Source organism: Gorilla gorilla, chromosome 14, assembly GCF_029281585.2.
Source record: "Gorilla gorilla gorilla isolate KB3781 chromosome 14, NHGRI_mGorGor1-v2.1_pri, whole genome shotgun sequence".
Classification (NCBI taxonomy): Eukaryota; Metazoa; Chordata; class Mammalia; order Primates; family Hominidae; genus Gorilla; species Gorilla gorilla.
Genome location: NC_073238.2, coordinates 116632816 through 116651848, shown reverse-complemented (window position 1 = coordinate 116651848; position 19033 = coordinate 116632816). Strand labels below are relative to the sequence as shown.

At 41.4% G+C, this 19033-nt stretch overlaps 1 protein-coding gene across 5 annotated transcripts in view; it reads left to right on the top strand.

Moving 5' to 3' along the window:
- FGF14 (fibroblast growth factor 14) overlaps window positions 1–19033 on the top strand; it is a 679448-nt gene that overhangs the window by 466866 nt on the left and 193549 nt on the right. Inside the window, exon 1 of one of the 5 annotated variants that reach the window (XM_004054706.5) lies at window positions 16953–18082. The exons of the other annotated variants lie outside the window; for them this stretch is intronic. Coding sequence (XP_004054754.1) covers window positions 17890–18082 — 193 coding nt within the window. The 5' untranslated portion in view covers window positions 16953–17889. Of the gene's footprint in view, window positions 1–16952; window positions 18083–19033 lie in introns of those variants that run through there. 5 annotated transcript variants of the gene reach the window in all.

Below are 19033 nucleotides of genomic sequence, written 5' to 3'. Positions count from 1 at the left end.
AAAAAAGTTGCCTCTTGATGCTTTCCAGTCAATCTCCCACCTCAGAGACAAAAATTCTTCTGATATCTATAGATACCACATTCCATTTTTTAAAATGGAATCACGATTGTGCTCTTTTGTGTCTGGCTTCCTAACTGCTCAACATAATGATGTTGAAGTTTATTCTTGTTACTGGTATACCAGTGATTTGGGCTTTCTTTACTGATAGGTAGTACTAAAATGTATGAATATAAACACTTTGTTTTGCATTCTACAGATGATATTTGGTTCGTATTTGTTGTGCTTTGAAGAATCAGCTGCCTTCACCTGCCGCTGCATCTTGCAGACTGCTTTCTAATTTAGCAACAACCACACTTGTTTACCAAATCATTTAAATGTTTCTTATCTTCCCATTATTTTCTTGCTAGGAAGAAAAGTCATCACTTAAAAATATTAACCAAATTGAACACAAGAGTTGACAGTTTTATCCTCTGCCAACAAGGACAATCCAAAAGAAATTGTGAAATTAAAATTTGTTTCCTGCTCTGAATTATACATATACATATATGTATATATATATGTGTGTGTATACATATATAAAACATATACAGTCACACATATATAAAGTAGGATTTGTCAAATATATATACATATGAGCAATAATATTTAGAGTAATATTTGGTTATCTAAATTAATGTAAGAAAGAGTAATATGTAAAATTTAAGACAGATTAAATATACCAATACATTATGTATGTTTTTGTTTGTTTGTTTGTTTGTTTTTTGAGATAGAGTCTCACTCTGTTGTCCAGGCTGGATTGCAGTGGTGCGATCTTGGCTAACTGCAACCTCTGCCTCCCAGATTTAAGTGATTCTGCCGCCTCAGCCTCCCGAGTAGCTGGGACTACAGGCATTCGCCCCCAAGTCCAGATAATTTTTGTGTTTTTAGTAGAGACAGGGTTTCACTGTGTTGGCCAGGCTGGTCTTGAATTCCTGACCTAAAGTGATCCTCCTGTCTCGGCCTTCCAAAGTGCTGGAATTACAGGCATGAACCACCATGCCCGGACTACCAGTACATTATTAATAACAGTAATTCCATAGAATTCAACAGAAATTCACAAAGACAGTTTGAAAATCTTGTACTGGATAAGTTCTTATTTATTGCTCTCAAAGCATTTGTTCTATGAATAATGGAAGAACCTCTAACCTCCCATTATTCATAGAACAAATGGGAGTTAGAGTTAGACACAGAATGTCTGCAAACACATGCAAAGAGGCCAAGAAAAGGGATATCGATAACTTTGGTTAGTTTTAATGGATTTGTTTGAACTTGTTTTGAAGGATAAAAATAATTAAACTAAGTTTTTAAAATATTAAGAACAGAATATATAAAATATCACTAACTTTACTGAAAATAATTCAGTCATCTTCATATTATGATCAAGTAAGAAAGATGGAGATGAATAGAGTGAAAAATTATGACAAAAATAGATTATTTTAAAAAGAAACACACCTAGGAAGAAATAGGACTTCAGGACATCACTGTAGCTCGTTAGCTGTTTCCATTTTCCCCTCAGCTCCTATCTCCCATCTCATCAATTTTCATCTCAAAATTCATTGAATTGGGTTTTTATCTTTCTCTAAACTTGTCCACCATGTTAAACACTAAAGCCAAATATATCTTGGCCTGGGATTTCAGAACCTGCTTCTTGTCCTCATAATTTTTTCTCAGTGCTTTTTTTTTTTTTTTTTGCTGTAATTTTAAAAGGGAGAGGGATTTATCAAAAGTGTGTAGGGGCAACCGACTGACAAATAACTTCATTTTAGGAAACTTGCCTATCTCCTAATTCAACTCAGCCAGTAGTTACTCGTGGCTCAAGAAACAAAGCTTCCCCAGTACTACGCTATGTAAATCTGTAATTTTATTATCGAGTTTTATGTTTTGTAATTTCTTTTTTCCTTTTTTTTTTTTTTTTTTTTTTTTGAGAAGGAGTCTCACTTATGTCACCCAGGCTGGAGTGCAATGGCGTGATCTTGGCTCACTGCAACCTCCGACTCGCAGATTCAAGCGATTCTCCTGCCTCAGCCTCCTGAGTAGCTGGGATTATAGGCACCAGCCACCACGCCCAGCTAACTTTTTTGTATTTTTAGGAGAGACAGGGGTTTCACCATGTTGGCCAGGCTGGTCTCAAACTTCTGACCTCAGGTGATCCACCCACCTAGGCCTCCCAAAGTGCTGGGATCACAGGCATGAGCCACTGCACCCGGCCTGGAATTTATTTTTAAAAAGCAATGAAAAGAACGCCATACACCTTTTCCTGTGGGCTCAAAATAAAGGCAAGACTGTCTTCCACTAAAGAACTCTGTTTTGTACAAACTAAAAGAAAAATTGCAGAGCAAGGCTGCAGGTCAGCATATGAAAGAAATATGTTTCCACAAAATCTTTGAAAAGATATTGCCTTAATTTTAATGGAATCCCTGATCATTTATATAATATCTTAATATTTGGCATTGATCTTGGAGAGCTTTTAGGGAAAGTTCTTATAACCAAGAGACACCCATCCCCAGAGAACCTTTTAGGAGTGTCCTATTTGATTCCAATAGGCAGCTCTTTGGAGCTCTGCTGGATTCAAATAATAAACTAATTTCTAATAGGAAATGTGGTGAAGAAGACTTAGGAGTGACATGTAGCAAGTTTAAAATGGGTCAATCGCGTTCTTCAGGTGCTTTGCAAGGTACAGATCCGCTGAAGTACTTATTCCATTTTCTCTGTGGTGTGCATTTCTGATGTGAGGTTTTCACGTGGGCATCAGTGTCCTGTCCGGCTCACCCAGAGGAAACCAACCTTTCAAAGTTACTCTTAACAGCTGTTCATTGAATTGCTGCTGTGGGCCAAGCACTATGCTAGCCGCTGAGGGTAGACTGGATGCACAGTGAACAAAACAAAGTCCCTGACTCAGGGAAGCTGAAAATCTCTCATGCCTTTCAGACATGGTGGAGGAGGAGAGAGGGGAGCATCCAGTCCTAAGGTTTTCAGAGAATTGAGATAATTGCAGCCTCATTTTGAAGTCTCTTGGTGTTGTGACTAAAGAGAACATCAAAATGTGTATTCTGAGGAAGTGCCAAAGAAAGCAAATGCAAACTACTAACTAAATTGCTGGTGAAAAACCAAGAGACAGTGAAATGAGTGAAGACTTGGAACTGAGACAGCGTGAGGGAGAATGGAAGGAGCTGGGAAGCCAGGACCAGGGAGAACGAAGAGGATGGGAAGGGCGCCTTTGCATTCCAGAGACAAGCAGAAAAAACCTACAGGGTTCGTTTGATCTCAGCAATAGCTCTCCTGGGTGGGTCAATGTCAGTGAGGTCTCCTGAAACTAAAGGGACAGAAATAAATAGGGTAGGTTTTGTCATAAAATATTTAAAGACCATCATATGGAAGAAGGATAAATATTTTGTTCCAATGGGCAATAAGTGAAAGATGACTGGACATTTTAGAAAACCAGGCTTTGGGGCCAGTTCTGAGAAGGGCATGCTAAAACACAAGCCATCTCAAAAAAGGAGAGGGGTAAATTTGTTGGACTCTAAATTGTTGGACTGTCTAAGTGGAAAACAGGCATTCTCTTTACAGGGCTGTTAGAACACTGTAGGACCAGATGATTGTAAGTTCCCTTCCTACTAAACTTTTGAGCAGAAGAATAAATGTGGATTTAACAAACTAGCCTCTGGAACTCTATATGGAAGCAGATATTTTTATTTTCCTTGACATACCTAGAGGGATTAGCAGTATTAGTTTAACTCTGTGTGTGAGTGTGTGTGTGAGTGAGCATGTTTGAATCTACAATGATATGCAAGGATTGTTACAGTGTAAAATACTTTTCTTCTGTGAAGAAAATGAAATTAAACTGTTCATACCAAGTAGCCAAGGAAAGTTGATGGAAAAAACTTTGCAACTGCCTGAGTCCCTCTAGGCTAAAAAGAAAATCGCTGAATGATTGTGTAACCACATAAGGAATGTTATGAAAATGGAGCATTCCAGTGGCTGAGATTCATTTCTGTGTTTATCAGTACAGTATTAACACTAGGATATGGGGACATGAGTGTGCTATAAATACAATGAAGTATGTTTACCCAGGAGCCAAGGTATGACCATAAAGAGAGCAATATTTTAATGCAGGAAATTAATTTGGCTCTTTTTGACATAAGACCTTGTAAATACTCTCAATATTTCTCTAAAAAGTATACTGAAGTTGTCTCTGAGATTTGCAACCTTGATTTTTCAAGGAAAAACATTTTGTTGTTGTTTTTGTTGGGTTTCTCGTTTGGTTTGTTTTTTCAGATGTCTTATTGGAACAGAACTATTTCATGTCTTTGAAAACAGAAAGGGAAGGGAAAAAATTTGATGTTTAAGAATTAGAAATGCAAGGCTTTTGATATAAATAGAATAAGCTCTCACGTTAAAAGGAGTAATGGGATGAATTAAAATTTGGAAGTAAAGCCCTCTAATCAGCTAGTGGATATCCACAGCTTGCTCCACAGCTACAGACTTTTTCCTTATGTATGTGTTGCCCCTTTTTTCTCTCTACTAAATGAACACCTATATTAAAAACAAAGTCATCCTTCTATGATTATGCAAGTTGCATATGCTCCTTGTGAAAAATCAGGGAAAAGTGCAAAGAATAAAAAACATAAAGGGCTACAACCCACCATCTACTGATAAACACTGTTTATACTTCACTTCAGTCTATTTTATGTGAATGTGTGCATGTATATGTGTGCATATATGTATATATTTAATGATATATAACACATATAAATAAAGATGCCATATCATGTGCACATTTTTAAGTCCAATGACCACGTCTCACACATTAATAGAAAAGCATGGGAAGAGGTCAGCATGAAAATAGTCAGATGACGTGACAACGCCCCGGTAATTGAGTGGGTCTACTGCAAACCTATATGGAAAATAGCTCTTCATGAATATTATTTAATGTTTATTAGCTCAGCTGGTTCTACAGCTGGTACGAACGTCCCCAGTGACATACAAAATTCCTAATTTCGTCACTGACAGGCTTTTTGTATCCTTTCCCCCTGACACAGATTAGGCTGCTTCCGCTAACCTTCACAGATTAGGCTGTGCCTGTAACTCAGGGTTCCTCTATTTTGACATTTTCTGACTGCAATCCCCATACCCACCTTGACTAGCTGGTGACTATCTCCCATCTTTTTAATCTCAGCTCCAGGTGTTACTGTTTCCATGAGACCTTTCCCAACCCATACCAGGTGGAGCTGACTCTTTCCACTGTTCTTGCACGTGCTTCACACCCAGCATCTGAGACACTTAGGCACAAGCGCCTATGTCAGCATCTTCCCCGCTATATTCTGAGCCACTCAAGGGGAGATGCCTGAATGCCGGGTCAAGTACAGTGGTGCAAAGTTAGCGCTCAATAGATGCATTAATGTAATGAATTATTCGATGATAAATAAAGGTTGATCATATAAACCAAGAGGTAAACCTTTCTGAAAATTATGTTTTTATGAATATATTGTCCAAGGGAGGCCTATTTTGCAAACATTGGAGGCAGTAATTCGTATCCAACTCAGAGCATTTAAGAATAGTATGTATAGCTGCATAGAAAAAAAATGGACTGTGCTTAACCAGAAAAGAGAGAGGATAGCCATGTTCCAGAAATGCTCTGGAGAGAGTATAATGGCCACTCTTCTGCACTGTAGCCAAGGCCTTCTGAGAAGTACAGAGCTGTGATGGAGAGGTCCTGGCACACCACCTCAGGAGAAGAGAAACCAGGCTGAGAGCTGCTGCCAGTTAGCCGTGAGCTTAGCAAATTACCTGATCTCCATGGGCCTCAGTGTGTTGATCAGTAAAATGGGATTATTAGTTTTAAATCATCTCTAAGGCTACTTCTTGTTCTAACCTTCAGCCTGGCAACAGAGCGGGACTCTGTCTCAAAAAAAAAATAGGGAAAATAAGATAACAGTAAGATTTCAGTTCAAAGCCATAAACAAATAAAGTTGAGAAATATAATATGAAAATATCCTGATGCTTAGTGACTTTCCCTGTTGATTGAAGTTAGCAAAAACTACACACACACACACACACACACACACACACACCACAGCAAGTTTAGAATGTTTTAAGTATACTATTAAAAAATTCAAATTGTATTAGTTTTCAGTGATTTGAATAAAAAATTGTCCTCGATTATGTTAATATGTACTAAAATGTGCCTTTATTTTCAGACTCATTATTATCAATGAAGCCGAAAGCCTGCATTTGGTTGACTTTCTTCCTTTTCCTTTGCATATGCCATTCCCTTTTACTAAAATGTTAGGAAAATCTCCTAGGCAGCAGACCCTCCACTTCCTTCCACATGCAGAGTGTCCAGCTCGTGGTCATCCAGAACTCCACAAGCCTCTGCCCACAGGGCCTCTTTTAGTGCTTCAGGAGTAAAAGTAGCTTCTTCTAGAGAGGGACTAGTTTTTTTAGATATTTTGAAAAGTTCTAGTGTCACCGGGGATGAAAGAGGGAAATGGGACGGAGGGCACATGTGTCTTACCATTGGGAGGAGGATTAAAGACATCAGGAACAGTCCAGAACCTGGGACTATTCCTGTCTGAGTCTCATCCTCCCTTTGACAAACACTGACTGAGCACCTGTGGTGGGTCAGGCACTGCTCCAGGCTCTGGGGAGGTGGAGACCCTGTGATCAGGAGCTGTGTGTTGGGAAAGCCAGGAGTGTGTAGGAGTCAAAGAAATGATCCCCGGAGAGGCAGGGAAGCTGGGAGCCTGTGCACATCGTTGACTCACCGAGGGTAGAATGACCCTTCAAAGAGGCCAGAAAGGGGCAACTCCCGGTCCTGGAAATGAAACCTATGACAAAGAGCTGGGAATTAGAGTATTTGAGTATCAGCTTTGACTCTTGCAGCAGGGCAACAAGGGCTCAGATCTAAACTTTGTACAGTACAAATATGTTAAACTGCTGTCTCCTATCTGTACTCAAATACCCGTGACATAAATGAATCTGAAACTTGTCCTGCTAGAACTAAATCTCTTGAGAGGATCACGAAGCCCATTTCATGAAGAAATGAACACAAGCCTGTGAGCATGGCCAGTGCAGGCCTCTCCTGAGCACAGCTGACTGCATCGATTAGATGTCTTGGGGAAAAATTTGTGTTTGGACAGTTTATCCCTCCCTGTCGGGGAGAGATTCATTTGCTGATATGTCTTGGTGCTTTCAAATATTTTATGTATATATACAATACATATAAAACAAAACCTGTCAAGTGCAATGGCCGCTATTCCTGACTCACAGCCAAAGACTTCTTTTAACCATTGGGTACCCTCATCCCTGAAAGCCAGTTTCAAATCTCTGTAGGACCTCAGAGGAGGGTACAGAGAGAAACAACACAAAAAGGCCAAAAGGGGTGAAGGAGTGAGCAAAGAAAAATGTGGTGAGCAGGGCTTGTCTCGGGGCTCTAAAACTTGTTTATTTAAAAATCTCCATCATGTTCTCTCTGAAATAATTCTTTTTCCTGAGGTTCCTCTTCCTCTGTCCACATAAAGCTCCAGGAAATATTTCTGATTTCTTTAAAAATCTTTTGCATAAATGGCACCTTTCCATTTGCAGTCAGTGTCAACCTATACGGTTAAGGCAAATTCTTACCTAAGGAGTTCATCTGAATTTCTAAAAGGAAAGACCAATTATCTGCTTCCCCTACAGCTATATAAAAATGAAAGTGGAATGGGGAAAAAAGACTTGCAGAATCTATTTCCTTCATTTGGCAATAGCCTTAGGCCCCAAATCTCATTTTGTAAAGCATCACATGTCTAGCTTTAGTTTTATTTAGCTGGATTCTATGGCCTTAAATCTCATGAAAGGCATGTTATAAACTCAAGAAATTAAATTCTTCATGGATTTATGTGGGGCTTAGAAAAATGCATTCTCACAATTCACTGGGGAGCCTAATGGTCCTGTCTCCACAATCACTGAGAATTGCTGTACGTTTTTTTCTGAGCAATGCAATAATTAAAGTTATAAGAAATTCAGGTAAGCAGGTGGTACTGGAGCGGTCCAGCAAATGATAACAGGTAACACTGAGCAGGGGAGTAAAGCAGCCGAGGAAGCAGGAGCAGGCAATCATTAGAGATTCAATCGAGTAAACAGCTGGTGTTTAAAAAATTATGTTGGTAGGAAACCGGACTCTCATTTAAAAACTGGCATTTGGAAGCAGCTATTCTGTCCATCAGAGGGGCGTGGGTAACTGTCAAAGGCTAGGAAGGATTCTGTTTCTGTGTGTTTTGGATACAGGCTAGGTGTGGTAGACAGAATGATTGCCTCCCCCAAGGTGCCCATATCCTTATCCCTGCAACCTGTGAGTATGTGAATACGTCAGTTTACATGATTTTGCAGATGTGATTAAGTTAAGGGTCCCGGGATGGGGAGATTCCCCTGGATTATCGGGTGGGCCCAGTGAAATCACTAGGATCTTGAAGAGGGAGGCAGGAAGATCAGAGTCAGTAGTAGGAAATGTGACAATGGAAGCAAGATGCAAGACATGGTCTGTGAGCCAGGAAGGCAGGTGGCCTCTGGAAGATTAAACAAACAAACAAAAAACAGGAGGGAAATGGATTCTTCTCTCAAAGCCTCCAGAAGGCTCTGCAGACATCATGACTTAAATCCAGTGAGATTGATTTGGGACTGTCTACCTGCAGAACTGGAAGAGAATAAATGTGTATTTTTAAAAGCAACTAAGTTTATGCTAATTTGTTACAGAAGCAATATGAAACTTATACTGTAGGTTACTGAGAAAGACTCAGGGGAATAATTTAAGATCTATATTTTTAGCAGTTACATACAAAGTAGAAACTAGGCTCAGGAATAAGGCATTAATTTAAAATTATAACATTTCCTACATGCATGCACTTTGGAAATTACTTTCACTTGCATCTTTTAGAAGTAGATTACAAGATCAGAGGCAGATTAATAGCAACTTTGCCAGAACCTGAAGGCTTCTGGTATTTAACTAGACTTTCTGAAACCCTACACACTAAAGTACCGTTTTCCCCAGAGATTAGAGCCTGCAGAACCTGCAGGAGGAAGTGCCCTCTTAGTTGTAGAGAGTTTTTGGAAGAATGTAGAATATGTAGTCCCTGGTACGCTTTCAGGTCATATAATTAAAGTGTATGGTCTTTGATGCACTGGCTTTTACTGCATTTGTGTCTTCTCAGTCACCAACCTGGGCCAAAAATATGATAGCAAATTTGTATGTAAAATAACGTTCTAAAAACTGGAAAAATATACCAAAACATTTGAATGTTGGGATTAGATGCAATTTTTGTCATTTATTTTTATATTTTAATTGTACTTTTATAGTCAGAAAATGTAGAATTGGATGTTGTGTTCTCATTCTCATTCTTTCTTTGCCCTCCTCTACAGTTTTGGGTTCTTATTCTTGCTTTGCTCACAGAGCTTTTTAACAGTTGAATAAAAATTGTGAACCCTGGTGTTATCAACATGCACATGCACACCTTTTTTTCAGCATAAATTTCAGGGGAATCAGATAATCCTACACCCATCCTTGGAGCTTCTGGAAGTCCTTGGCTCCCATGTAAGAGTTCTTATTCTACACTGGTCACTGTGTCAGACATGTATATTTCAAATAGCTGACTGCTGGGTGGCAGATAGTGTGATAGAAAAGGCATGTGCTTAAGATCTTGTTCTTCCACTTCATAGCTGTGTAACTTTGGCAATCATTTAACATGTCTGGGGCTTAATTGCCTCTTCTGTAAAATAGAGATCATGATGTCCACTTCACTAGAACTAAAAGCTTTTCACAAACTATTATACACATATTATTTGGATGTTTTATAAACGGAGAGACATGCTCTTGTTCCCATTTAAATAATTATGACTGAACTATTCTCTAATTTATTATTAATTCCCACTTAACTATTATCCAGAAAAATTTCAAATGTGAATGTAGAAGTTCTATACTGTGAAGGTAGTAATGAAACAGGTTACTAAGAGGCATGAACTGGGAGTTTGAAAATGGCTTTTTAAAAAAATCACTATTTTAATTACCTTTAACAGAGTCAGAAACTTAGTTGTGTGTTTTGGCACACATGCATACAAGCATGTGTGTGCAGATGTACAAGTTTACATATATGTTTTACTCATGTATGCTAAATGCAAAGAACATAATCTTAATCCAGCTCACTTATTTCCTATGAAATTGGTCATTCTAGAAATTATTGAAAAACTCATTACAGTGCTAAATATGAAAAAGATTATGTCACATGTGCACAGGGACTCTCTTTGCATTGAGATTATAAATGAACTTTCCTTTCTCAAACTTTCTTGGAAATTGAGTAATTTTTTTTCTGTTGAGGTATTCAATAGTGTTAAAAATTCACTGATCTATTATTAAAATGCTTGGTATTTTAATCTTCCACTACTGATTTAGAGTAGGAAAAGATTTGCCAATATTCACAACTCAGAAATGACTTCTATGCCCATTTTGGATTCACTTTAGTATTGAAGGCTGGAAGCTACTGAGAATATTTTTTCCAATGTATTAGCAGGATTAAAAGAAAATCACTAAATTTGTAAAGCTAAACCATCTGCTAGTTTCAATCTGGTATTGCTACTATAGGAAAGAATGTTCACAAGTTTTTAGTATCAATAGTTTCTACTTTTCCTTTATTGAATCAAAACATTAAGCAACAATAAAATTCCTCCCAGTTTTTTAATAGATAGAAATCTGTTGCCTACCAGAAATAAATATATCCAGCAAAATTAATCAACAAGACTGTTATAACATTAATGCAATCACTTGGTTTTTGAAAATCTAATTTAGAATTATTTAATATTCAGTTAGATCAACCTTTGATTCTAAAATAAAGGTCAATAATACTATCACAGAAAAAAAATGTGATCTTGAACTTAAACTGTAATGAGGGGATAAGCAGTCAGTCTCAATTAACTAGTTGAAAATTTGCCCCAAGTACATACTAATATGACTTTTTAAATATTCTTCCAAATGAGTAAAAAATGAAAAGGGACATCAATATCGATTACTTTTCCAGAAGTATTTCAAACATTTTCAAATAGAACCCATTTATCGAGAAAGGAGATTTAAACAAATGCCAATATATATCATATTTAATTCCACTGAAGCTCACCCCAAATTGGTTTATAATAATTTAATTGTGGAAAAAATAATGTTGGACTTTCATATTTTATCTTTAATTTTGGAGATGTTGAAAAATGTCAAGTGATTCACAAAGGAAACCATGTGACAAAACGGAGTGAGTCACTTAATGTATGAAAACGATCAAGTACACGTCATATTTTAGTGATTCTTAGATGCCAATACTTTTTATGTATAAACACCTTTAAAATTCATATGCGTATTATAATCTATAAAATAACATAGCTTAATGAAGTGTTTTTATTTCTTTCATCGAAGTACCTAAAATAATCTTAAAATTAACAGCTTCTTAAATTTGACAAATTTAGGAAAGGCGAAATAGTGGCCATGGCAATGGCAGAAATGAAGGAAAAGTAATAGATTTTTATTTGGAAAAATAACATGATAGAATTTAATATAGATATCAATGTACAAAATATGTTTTTTGGATTTTTTTGTTCATTTGAAGGATAAATAAAAAACAAAATCCACGCACTTTTTTTTTTAGTAAACTGTATCGAAACTTATCTACTTGGAAGGCAAACAGTGTATGCCACAAAGTCATCCAGAACATAATGGAACTCAGAATGCAATAGGAAAAAATTTAATAATAAATTCAATTTCAATAAGGCTGTTTCTTGTTTGTATACTCTACTCACTTTGAGTTTATTTACTTTAATATTTATAGATAATTTTAACAAATACATTTATCTGGTGTCAAATTCTATAATGGATTACAAGATTAGATGTAGCAAATTTGAAAAAGGGCATATTGTCAATTTATCAATCGACAATCTGAAAATGAGGAGGCAAGATAGAAAACTGTGTGTGTGTGTGTGTGTGTGTGTGTGTGTTAGGAAGTGTGGAGAAGTGAATCACAAATACAAGAAGTCCTTTTTGATTCAAATGGAATCAGTCTCACATCCTTCAGTAAGCCCCGAGGGTGTCACTGTTGAAATTCAGAACTCAAACTGTTTGTCATGTTTGGTTGAGCCCAGGACATCAAGCAAAGGCTAAAGTATTTTCGGTGTGTCCTATTTATGAAGTTGAGATTGTGTGTAATCCAGATAGAATTTTAGGTGTCTGGGTGCTTAAAGAGATCAAGGATCTCTTTAGGTACCATGGGGTACTTCATCCTTGACAGACTGGATTAAGCAAGATTTTCTGTTCCTCTTATTTGGTATTAACTGTCTATTTGTTCAGATATCCAATGTCTTAATCCTTTCAATACACAAATCTTTATTGAGCACCTACTTGCCTGGCACCATTTTAAGCACTGGATATGTGGCAGTAAACAAATGAGACAAAGTCTGTACCTTTATAGGCTTATATTTTAAACGGGGAAGACAGCCCAAATAAATAAGGAAAGTACATGGAAATTTTAAAAGTTGTACGTGCTATGTAGAACCATAAAGCAGGGTAGCAAGAAGGAAATGTCTGTGTTTATGAGTTGTAATTTTAAATAGATTTATGAGCAAAGATGTGAGGAAAGATTCATAGGAGATGAGAGTCAAATGAAACAGCAAGTATAAAAGTCCTGTCATAGGATCATGCCAGGTGGTTTGATGGACAGCAAGTGGTAAGTGAAGGGAGATGAATAGAGATGATGTCAGAGAACAACTGAAGGCAGAGATGGGGCACAAATCACATGAGCCATGGCAGGCCACTACAGTGAGGACTTTGGTTTTGAAGTATGGGATTTCGTAGTTACTATTGTAGTATAATCACCCAAAAGATGATGGTGGTAGGTAGTAGTGGAGGTGGTGAGAGTGATATCTTGGATATATTTTGCAGATAGACAGAATAGATCTTACACAAATATATATGGGGTATTAGAGAAAGAAATGACATTAATATGATACTAAAGTTTTCAGCCTGAGGAACAAGAATGAAGTTGCCGTTTCAGAAGTGGCGAGGATTGGAAGAACAGGTTTAAAAAGGAAGAACAGTAGTTCGTTCATGGCCATTTTAAGCATGAGACACTTACCTATCAGACATCTTTGTAGAAGTTTCAGTATAGCTCTCTCTTTATTCAACAATTGCTGGTGTTAGTAGAGGAATGATGAAGTTTTTAGAAGGTGCCCTAGATTCGGTGTTAATTAGGGGTAGGTGGCAAGAAGTTTCCCAGAGAAGATATCTATGCTGAGACCTAAACTATAAGCTCCATCAAGACAGAGCCAAAAAGTCTCTTTATTTTTATTTAAAAATCTGTTGGCAAGGCATGGTGGCTCATGCCTTACTCTTTAGCTGATGATTTTTTTTTTAATCATCAAGAGGAGTGTGAGTATAGGGCAATAGAAATTTTCCAGGTAGAGGGAACAACATACTTAAAGTTGGAGGACCAAAAGGATCATAGCATCTTCAGGAGACCATCAAGCACAGTGTACTAATTACCTTCCAAACTGATATTTGTATAGTACTTTAGTGTTTTTAGAAGTACTTTCTCATAGGCCCTCATCATAGTCTCTGAAAGGTAGAGAAATGTTTTTATTATCAATCAGTTGGTGTGAAAGTAGGCTTACAGGACTCAGTTCACAAATCTAGTTAATAATAACTAAGGTTTGAACTTGGGACTTATTTCGTCAAAATTTAAAATAATTTCTTATGTTTCGAATTATTTAAAATCTTGTCATGCATCCACTGTGGCGGGGGGGGGGGGGTGGTGGTGAGGAAATATACATAGGGAATACATATATTTTGATATTGAAAAAACATGGAAACTGCAAAAGAATTTACAAGATAGAAATGAATAAACTGGAAGATGATGATAATACAGTCATAGCTGTCATTTTCAATTAGGGTGCACCAGATGTGGTACTAGGATCTTTACATTTATTTACTAAATTTAATCGCACAGCAGTTGAAAAGGAGGTTCTGTTTTCACCTCAATTTGAGAGATGAAGAAATTGAGGCTGAGAGAGACTAAAGCAACACCTTGGAGGTCATTATACAGCTAGGAAGTTGCAGAGTCAAGAAATGAACCAAGAACCTCTGAAATGAGAGTTCAGGCTCCCAATAGCTTGGTCAGGAGCTACACCACCTGGGCCGTACTTTATTTTCCTCTTTATAACGTCAAAGGTAAAATTAACAACTCCAAGGAGGTTCTGATGAGTGAGAAATTATTTTCTGAACTACAGTAACCTTTACATTTGTGTTCACCGGCCCTGAATTGGTTTTCACCCTAGCTTTGCACACTCTTTTATCACAGCTTAAGACAGCAGATGGCTCTCTTGCGTTTTCTTTCACTTACCTCCATCCGTAAACAACTAAACAGCGTTTTGGGGAGGTAAAATGAAAACGCAGGGATTAACCTAAAAGACCTTGATTATCCCAATGCTGCCCCCCTCTCCAAGCTCCCTTAAAATAGGAAGCTACGTTGAAGAGAAATGACCGCTTGAGGCTCCTGAAATTCACAGCCAGAATAGATGCCCGGAGACTCCGGAGTCCGCTGTTCCAGGCGCTGCGCCAGGGGTCGGGACGCTCGAGAAAGAAAGAGTATCTCTCGGTTATGGAAAAGCTGAAAGGCTTTGTGCTCCAAGGTGTTATTAATGTCGGTAGAAGCTGTGAAGATTAATTTCCTTCCCATCTTGAGGGAAAAAAGTGAGAAACTGCTTTTAGGGGAGGAAAGTGTCAGAGACCCTCACAGCCAGCGCTTTTCTCAATCAGCGAACTTGCTTCTGCTGGGAGAGGTATGGCTGGGGCGGGATCCCTGTCCGCGGTGCTGAATGTCAGGCTGGTCCGAGGCTGCTGAACAACGAAGGGAGGGCTCTGAGAGGGCCAAAAACGGACCTCCTGACCCCCCAGTCCAAGGATTTGGGGGAAAGACTGCAGCATAAGAAAATGCCTGCAAAAATAGAGGCACAGCTATAAGAACAAGAAGCTTAATGTCACTCTTTTCAAATTAATATAGTTGGCACATACATCAAAAGGCTTAAAGAACCTTTAAAAATAAACTAGGTGTGTTGGGGAAGTCATACTAGATTTAAGAGGTCACTATACTTAACATTTTACTTTTTTGAAACACTCACTGCAAGAAGCCTTTGATAATAAACCTGGATGCTTTAATCTTACAGTCACTTGCAAATTCAAATCTAGAACTTCTGAAATGTACAAATGGCCTTTCTTCAATAATAGAAACCAAGAGTAGTGACTCTTAATGTTCAGTAGGACTCATTTCAGTGAATTAAAACAACAGACACACTCAATAGCCATTTAGTTATTTTCATCTCTCTATAGACATCTTTCCCTTTTTAAGCAGGACTACAGCAACACAACATAAATGCACACTCACAAAAAAATGGAAGAAAAGAGACATATGAAACAGAAAATAGAGAGGGAAAGGCAGAGCAAAATAATTAGCATGCCCCTTTTTCTCACTTTTGCTATTTTATGAGTGACTAGGGATTGCAAGTTTCTAGCAAAACAACTCTAGCATATTCCTCTTAATAATTGTAGAATTTGTAGATGTAACATAGCAAAGTGTAGAAAATAAACTTCCAGAAGTACACTTTTTAATATATGACAAACACCATCCTAAAGCCAATGATGCCTGCCTTAGATCTAAATCTACACACTCTCATCAGGTTGCATTTCCTTCCCAAAAGGAGACTTGTTGGTAAATGTGGAGTGAAGGTAACAAACAGCAGCCCAGCAGTGGCTGCTTCCATGGAGAAGCTGTGGATAAGTTGCTTAGAGCAGAAGGTGCCCAGCCTCCCTGTAATCTGCTGCACTTCCCCCCAGTTGCCTGGTGGTGAGTACTTTACTGCCTATTCCTGAGACAAAGAGAAAGTGTGTTTTGGTTGAGAACTGCTCCCAGGGCTGCCTGCCTAGTGTGCCTGCCCTCTTTCCAGCTCTAAAGCAGTCACTGGAGAAGAAGGTTGTTGCAAATCTCTTGATTATCAAGTGAGTCTTCTCTCCCCCTTGCTTCACACTGAATTTTCAGAAGTCTAGTTTGAGCATTTCTTTCTCTTTAGCTGCCTGAGCTGATAGGCAAAGCAGTGTAAAGGGAAGGGGAGAAAAGTAAGAAGCCCGGAGCCAGAGCTGCACTTGGTTCTGCCACTCTGGTGTATCCTAGAAACCACGGAACTGTGTTCATCCAAGCATGAAGTGTTTCTCTCCCAACCTCCCCCCGGCTTTTTGTTTTTTTCGGGTGCCCTCCACTGCCGCCCTTTCTCTTGGACCTTCACATTTTCAGGTATCCAAGAGGGAACCGCTGTCGGGACACAGACAGCAAATCAAGGGGAGGAGACGCCGGCTGTTGTATTTGAATTTCAGACACAGTTCAGATGGCTTTGCTCCCTGACAGAGCTTCTCTGCCCAGGGACACCAGAAGATGACAGCTCAAATTGGAGTGTCCTGTCTGGCTGCTTTTCACTGTCCCTGGAATAGTGTGACACTCTCCTCTGCCCCTTATATTTCTGCCCTGACTTCTTCAGTATTCTCCTGGGCGTTTATCCTACCCAGCTGCTGTTCTGTAGCAGCTACTGCGGCTGTCATCTCCTCCTCCCAGGGCTGGGGAGCATATTTGGGAGTGGGGTCTTTCTATCTCGCTTAATCACACCTTCTCTCTTTCCATTCCCTCCTTTTTGCTCCGTGTAGCCTTTCAAAATGACAAACCTACCCTTCCTGCAGCAGAAGGGAGGGTCCTGCAAGTTTGGGTGGACTAGGTGAGGAGTGGAGGCGCCTCCCTCCTCCCTCCACCCCGGGGTTGGGGGTGGCGACGGGGGGGCGTTGGTGCTGGAGGGATTAGCAGGGAGGGCGGAAACCACCTCGCCCTCCAACCGCTGCTGAGAGTTTCAGTGCACCGGGAACCACGTTAAGACCGAGAAGCCCCAACCAAGCCGCGGAAGGCTCGGGAACCAGCGAGTTGCATCTAAGAAAAAGCGCCCCGATGTTCCTTCAATTCCACCTGCTTTGGCTCGGCCTCTTAGCACCCCATCCCTGCAATCCATCTTAGCTTTCTTTCTTATTATTTTTAAATCATTATTATCTAAACGTTTTGTTTCTTTCTGAAGAGGTACATCAGGAGGGGGACCACATAGGTGGAGGGGGTGTAGTGGGGTGGGAACGGAGCGTTTGATTAGAGATCTCAGGGGAGAAGATTGGTCTCTCCAGATGCTGATTTCCAAAGCACTTGACAATCACCGGCAGAAGCCGAGAGCGGGCGGCGCCGGCGGCGGCACCGGCCCGCGGGCAGCTGGAGCCCGGCGCTGAGTCCTGCCCAGCGTGACCCGGACCGACGGACGCGCAGAGACCCTGCTGGGACCCGCCCTCCAGCCGGCGCCCGGGGAGCCGCCGGCCGGCTCTACCTCCCGCCCGGGAGCCGGGCAGGGCGAGAAGGCAGCGCGAGTGGCGGTGGCGACCCCCGCCAGGGTTCCTGCGACGAGCGGTGACCAGCAGCGCCCGCAGCCGCGGTCCCGCTCTCCACTCGGACGTGGCCAAGCGGCGGCGGCCACGACCTCCGGCTTCCCCGGATCGTCCGGCTGCGCCCTGGGCGCATCTGCGCGCCTGGCCCCGCGCCCCGCGGAGAGGGCGATGGGTCCCGGTCAGGACTGAGCGCCCCTTCCCCTCTCCCCAGTCCCGCCTGGCGCCTCCTCCTCTGCCCCGAGGGCGAGCCACGGTCTGCGCCGCCGCCTTCCCCTCCGGTGCCCCCGGCTCGCCGTCCTCCCGCGCCCTCCCTCCCCGGACCCGTTCCCGGGGCCACCATGGCCGCGGCCATCGCTAGCGGCTTGATCCGCCAGAAGCGGCAGGCGCGGGAGCAGCACTGGGACCGGCCGTCTGCCAGCAGGAGGCGGAGCAGCCCCAGCAAGAACCGCGGGCTCTGCAACGGCAACCTGGTGGATATCTTCTCCAAAGTGCGCATCTTCGGCCTCAAGAAGCGCAGGTTGCGGCGCCAAGGTCTGTGGGGGTCATGGTCGGGAGATGCGTCCCGGGTCGCCCCCTCCCCGCCTAAACGGAGCTTCTCCAGGCTCCTTCCTTCCCTCGGTTTTCCCGGCCCGCCCCGGCCTCCCTTCTGAGCACTCTGGGCGCCGTCGCGGGGACCCTGGAGTCCGCTGTCGGGCAACCTGTGGCCGCCGAGAAGTGCAGCCGCCAGAGATGGCAAGTTGGCTGCTCCTCGCCGGCGGCTCCTGCCCTCCGCGTCCCTGCAGGCTGGGCTCTGGGAAACCTGTTCCCCCTGAGTCTCGGCTTCCCGGGAGGACAGGGACTGGCACTGGCTCTGGAACGCGGGGCACCCCTTCCTGCCACACCCGGGGTCGAGCCACCGCTCGCAGTCTGATCTGAGCTGGTGGGGGTTTCCATGGGGTGGGCCTGGCCTCACTTGGTCTCTGGGGTCTCCTAGAAACCTCCCGGGTTCCCAGAACTTGGCCAAATGTGGATATCCTGGCGGTACCCCCAGCGGGAGCTGCTGTAGAAGGAGTGGAGGGTGTGTGAACTATGGCCCAGTCCGCTGAGGTTCAGCAGAAGGCTGCTTAGCGCGCAGCCCTGGGCTCTGCAGCCCTTCAGTCAAATCCTGGGATGGGGACAGAGGCTCAGGGAGTCTAAAGAAAGAATCCGAATTGCAGGGAGCGGGGGGCAGAAGTAAAAATCCGTAATATGTGTCAGTTTTAATTGAAAAACTGGCGAATTGCCTGAGATACAAGCCGTTACTATATAAAGGTGACTAGAATAGTTACCTTACTACAGGTATTTCTTTGAGAAACTAGTACCTAGGATGACCTTCTTTCGCTGCCTTTGAAATGCCGGGGTCTGAGAAGGCATCCTATTCAGGAGCCAGGCGCTTTTGTCTCTCTTTCTGCCTGTCTCTGCATCCAGTTGCTAAGGCTGGTTGTTTTGCGAGCATGTGGTGTG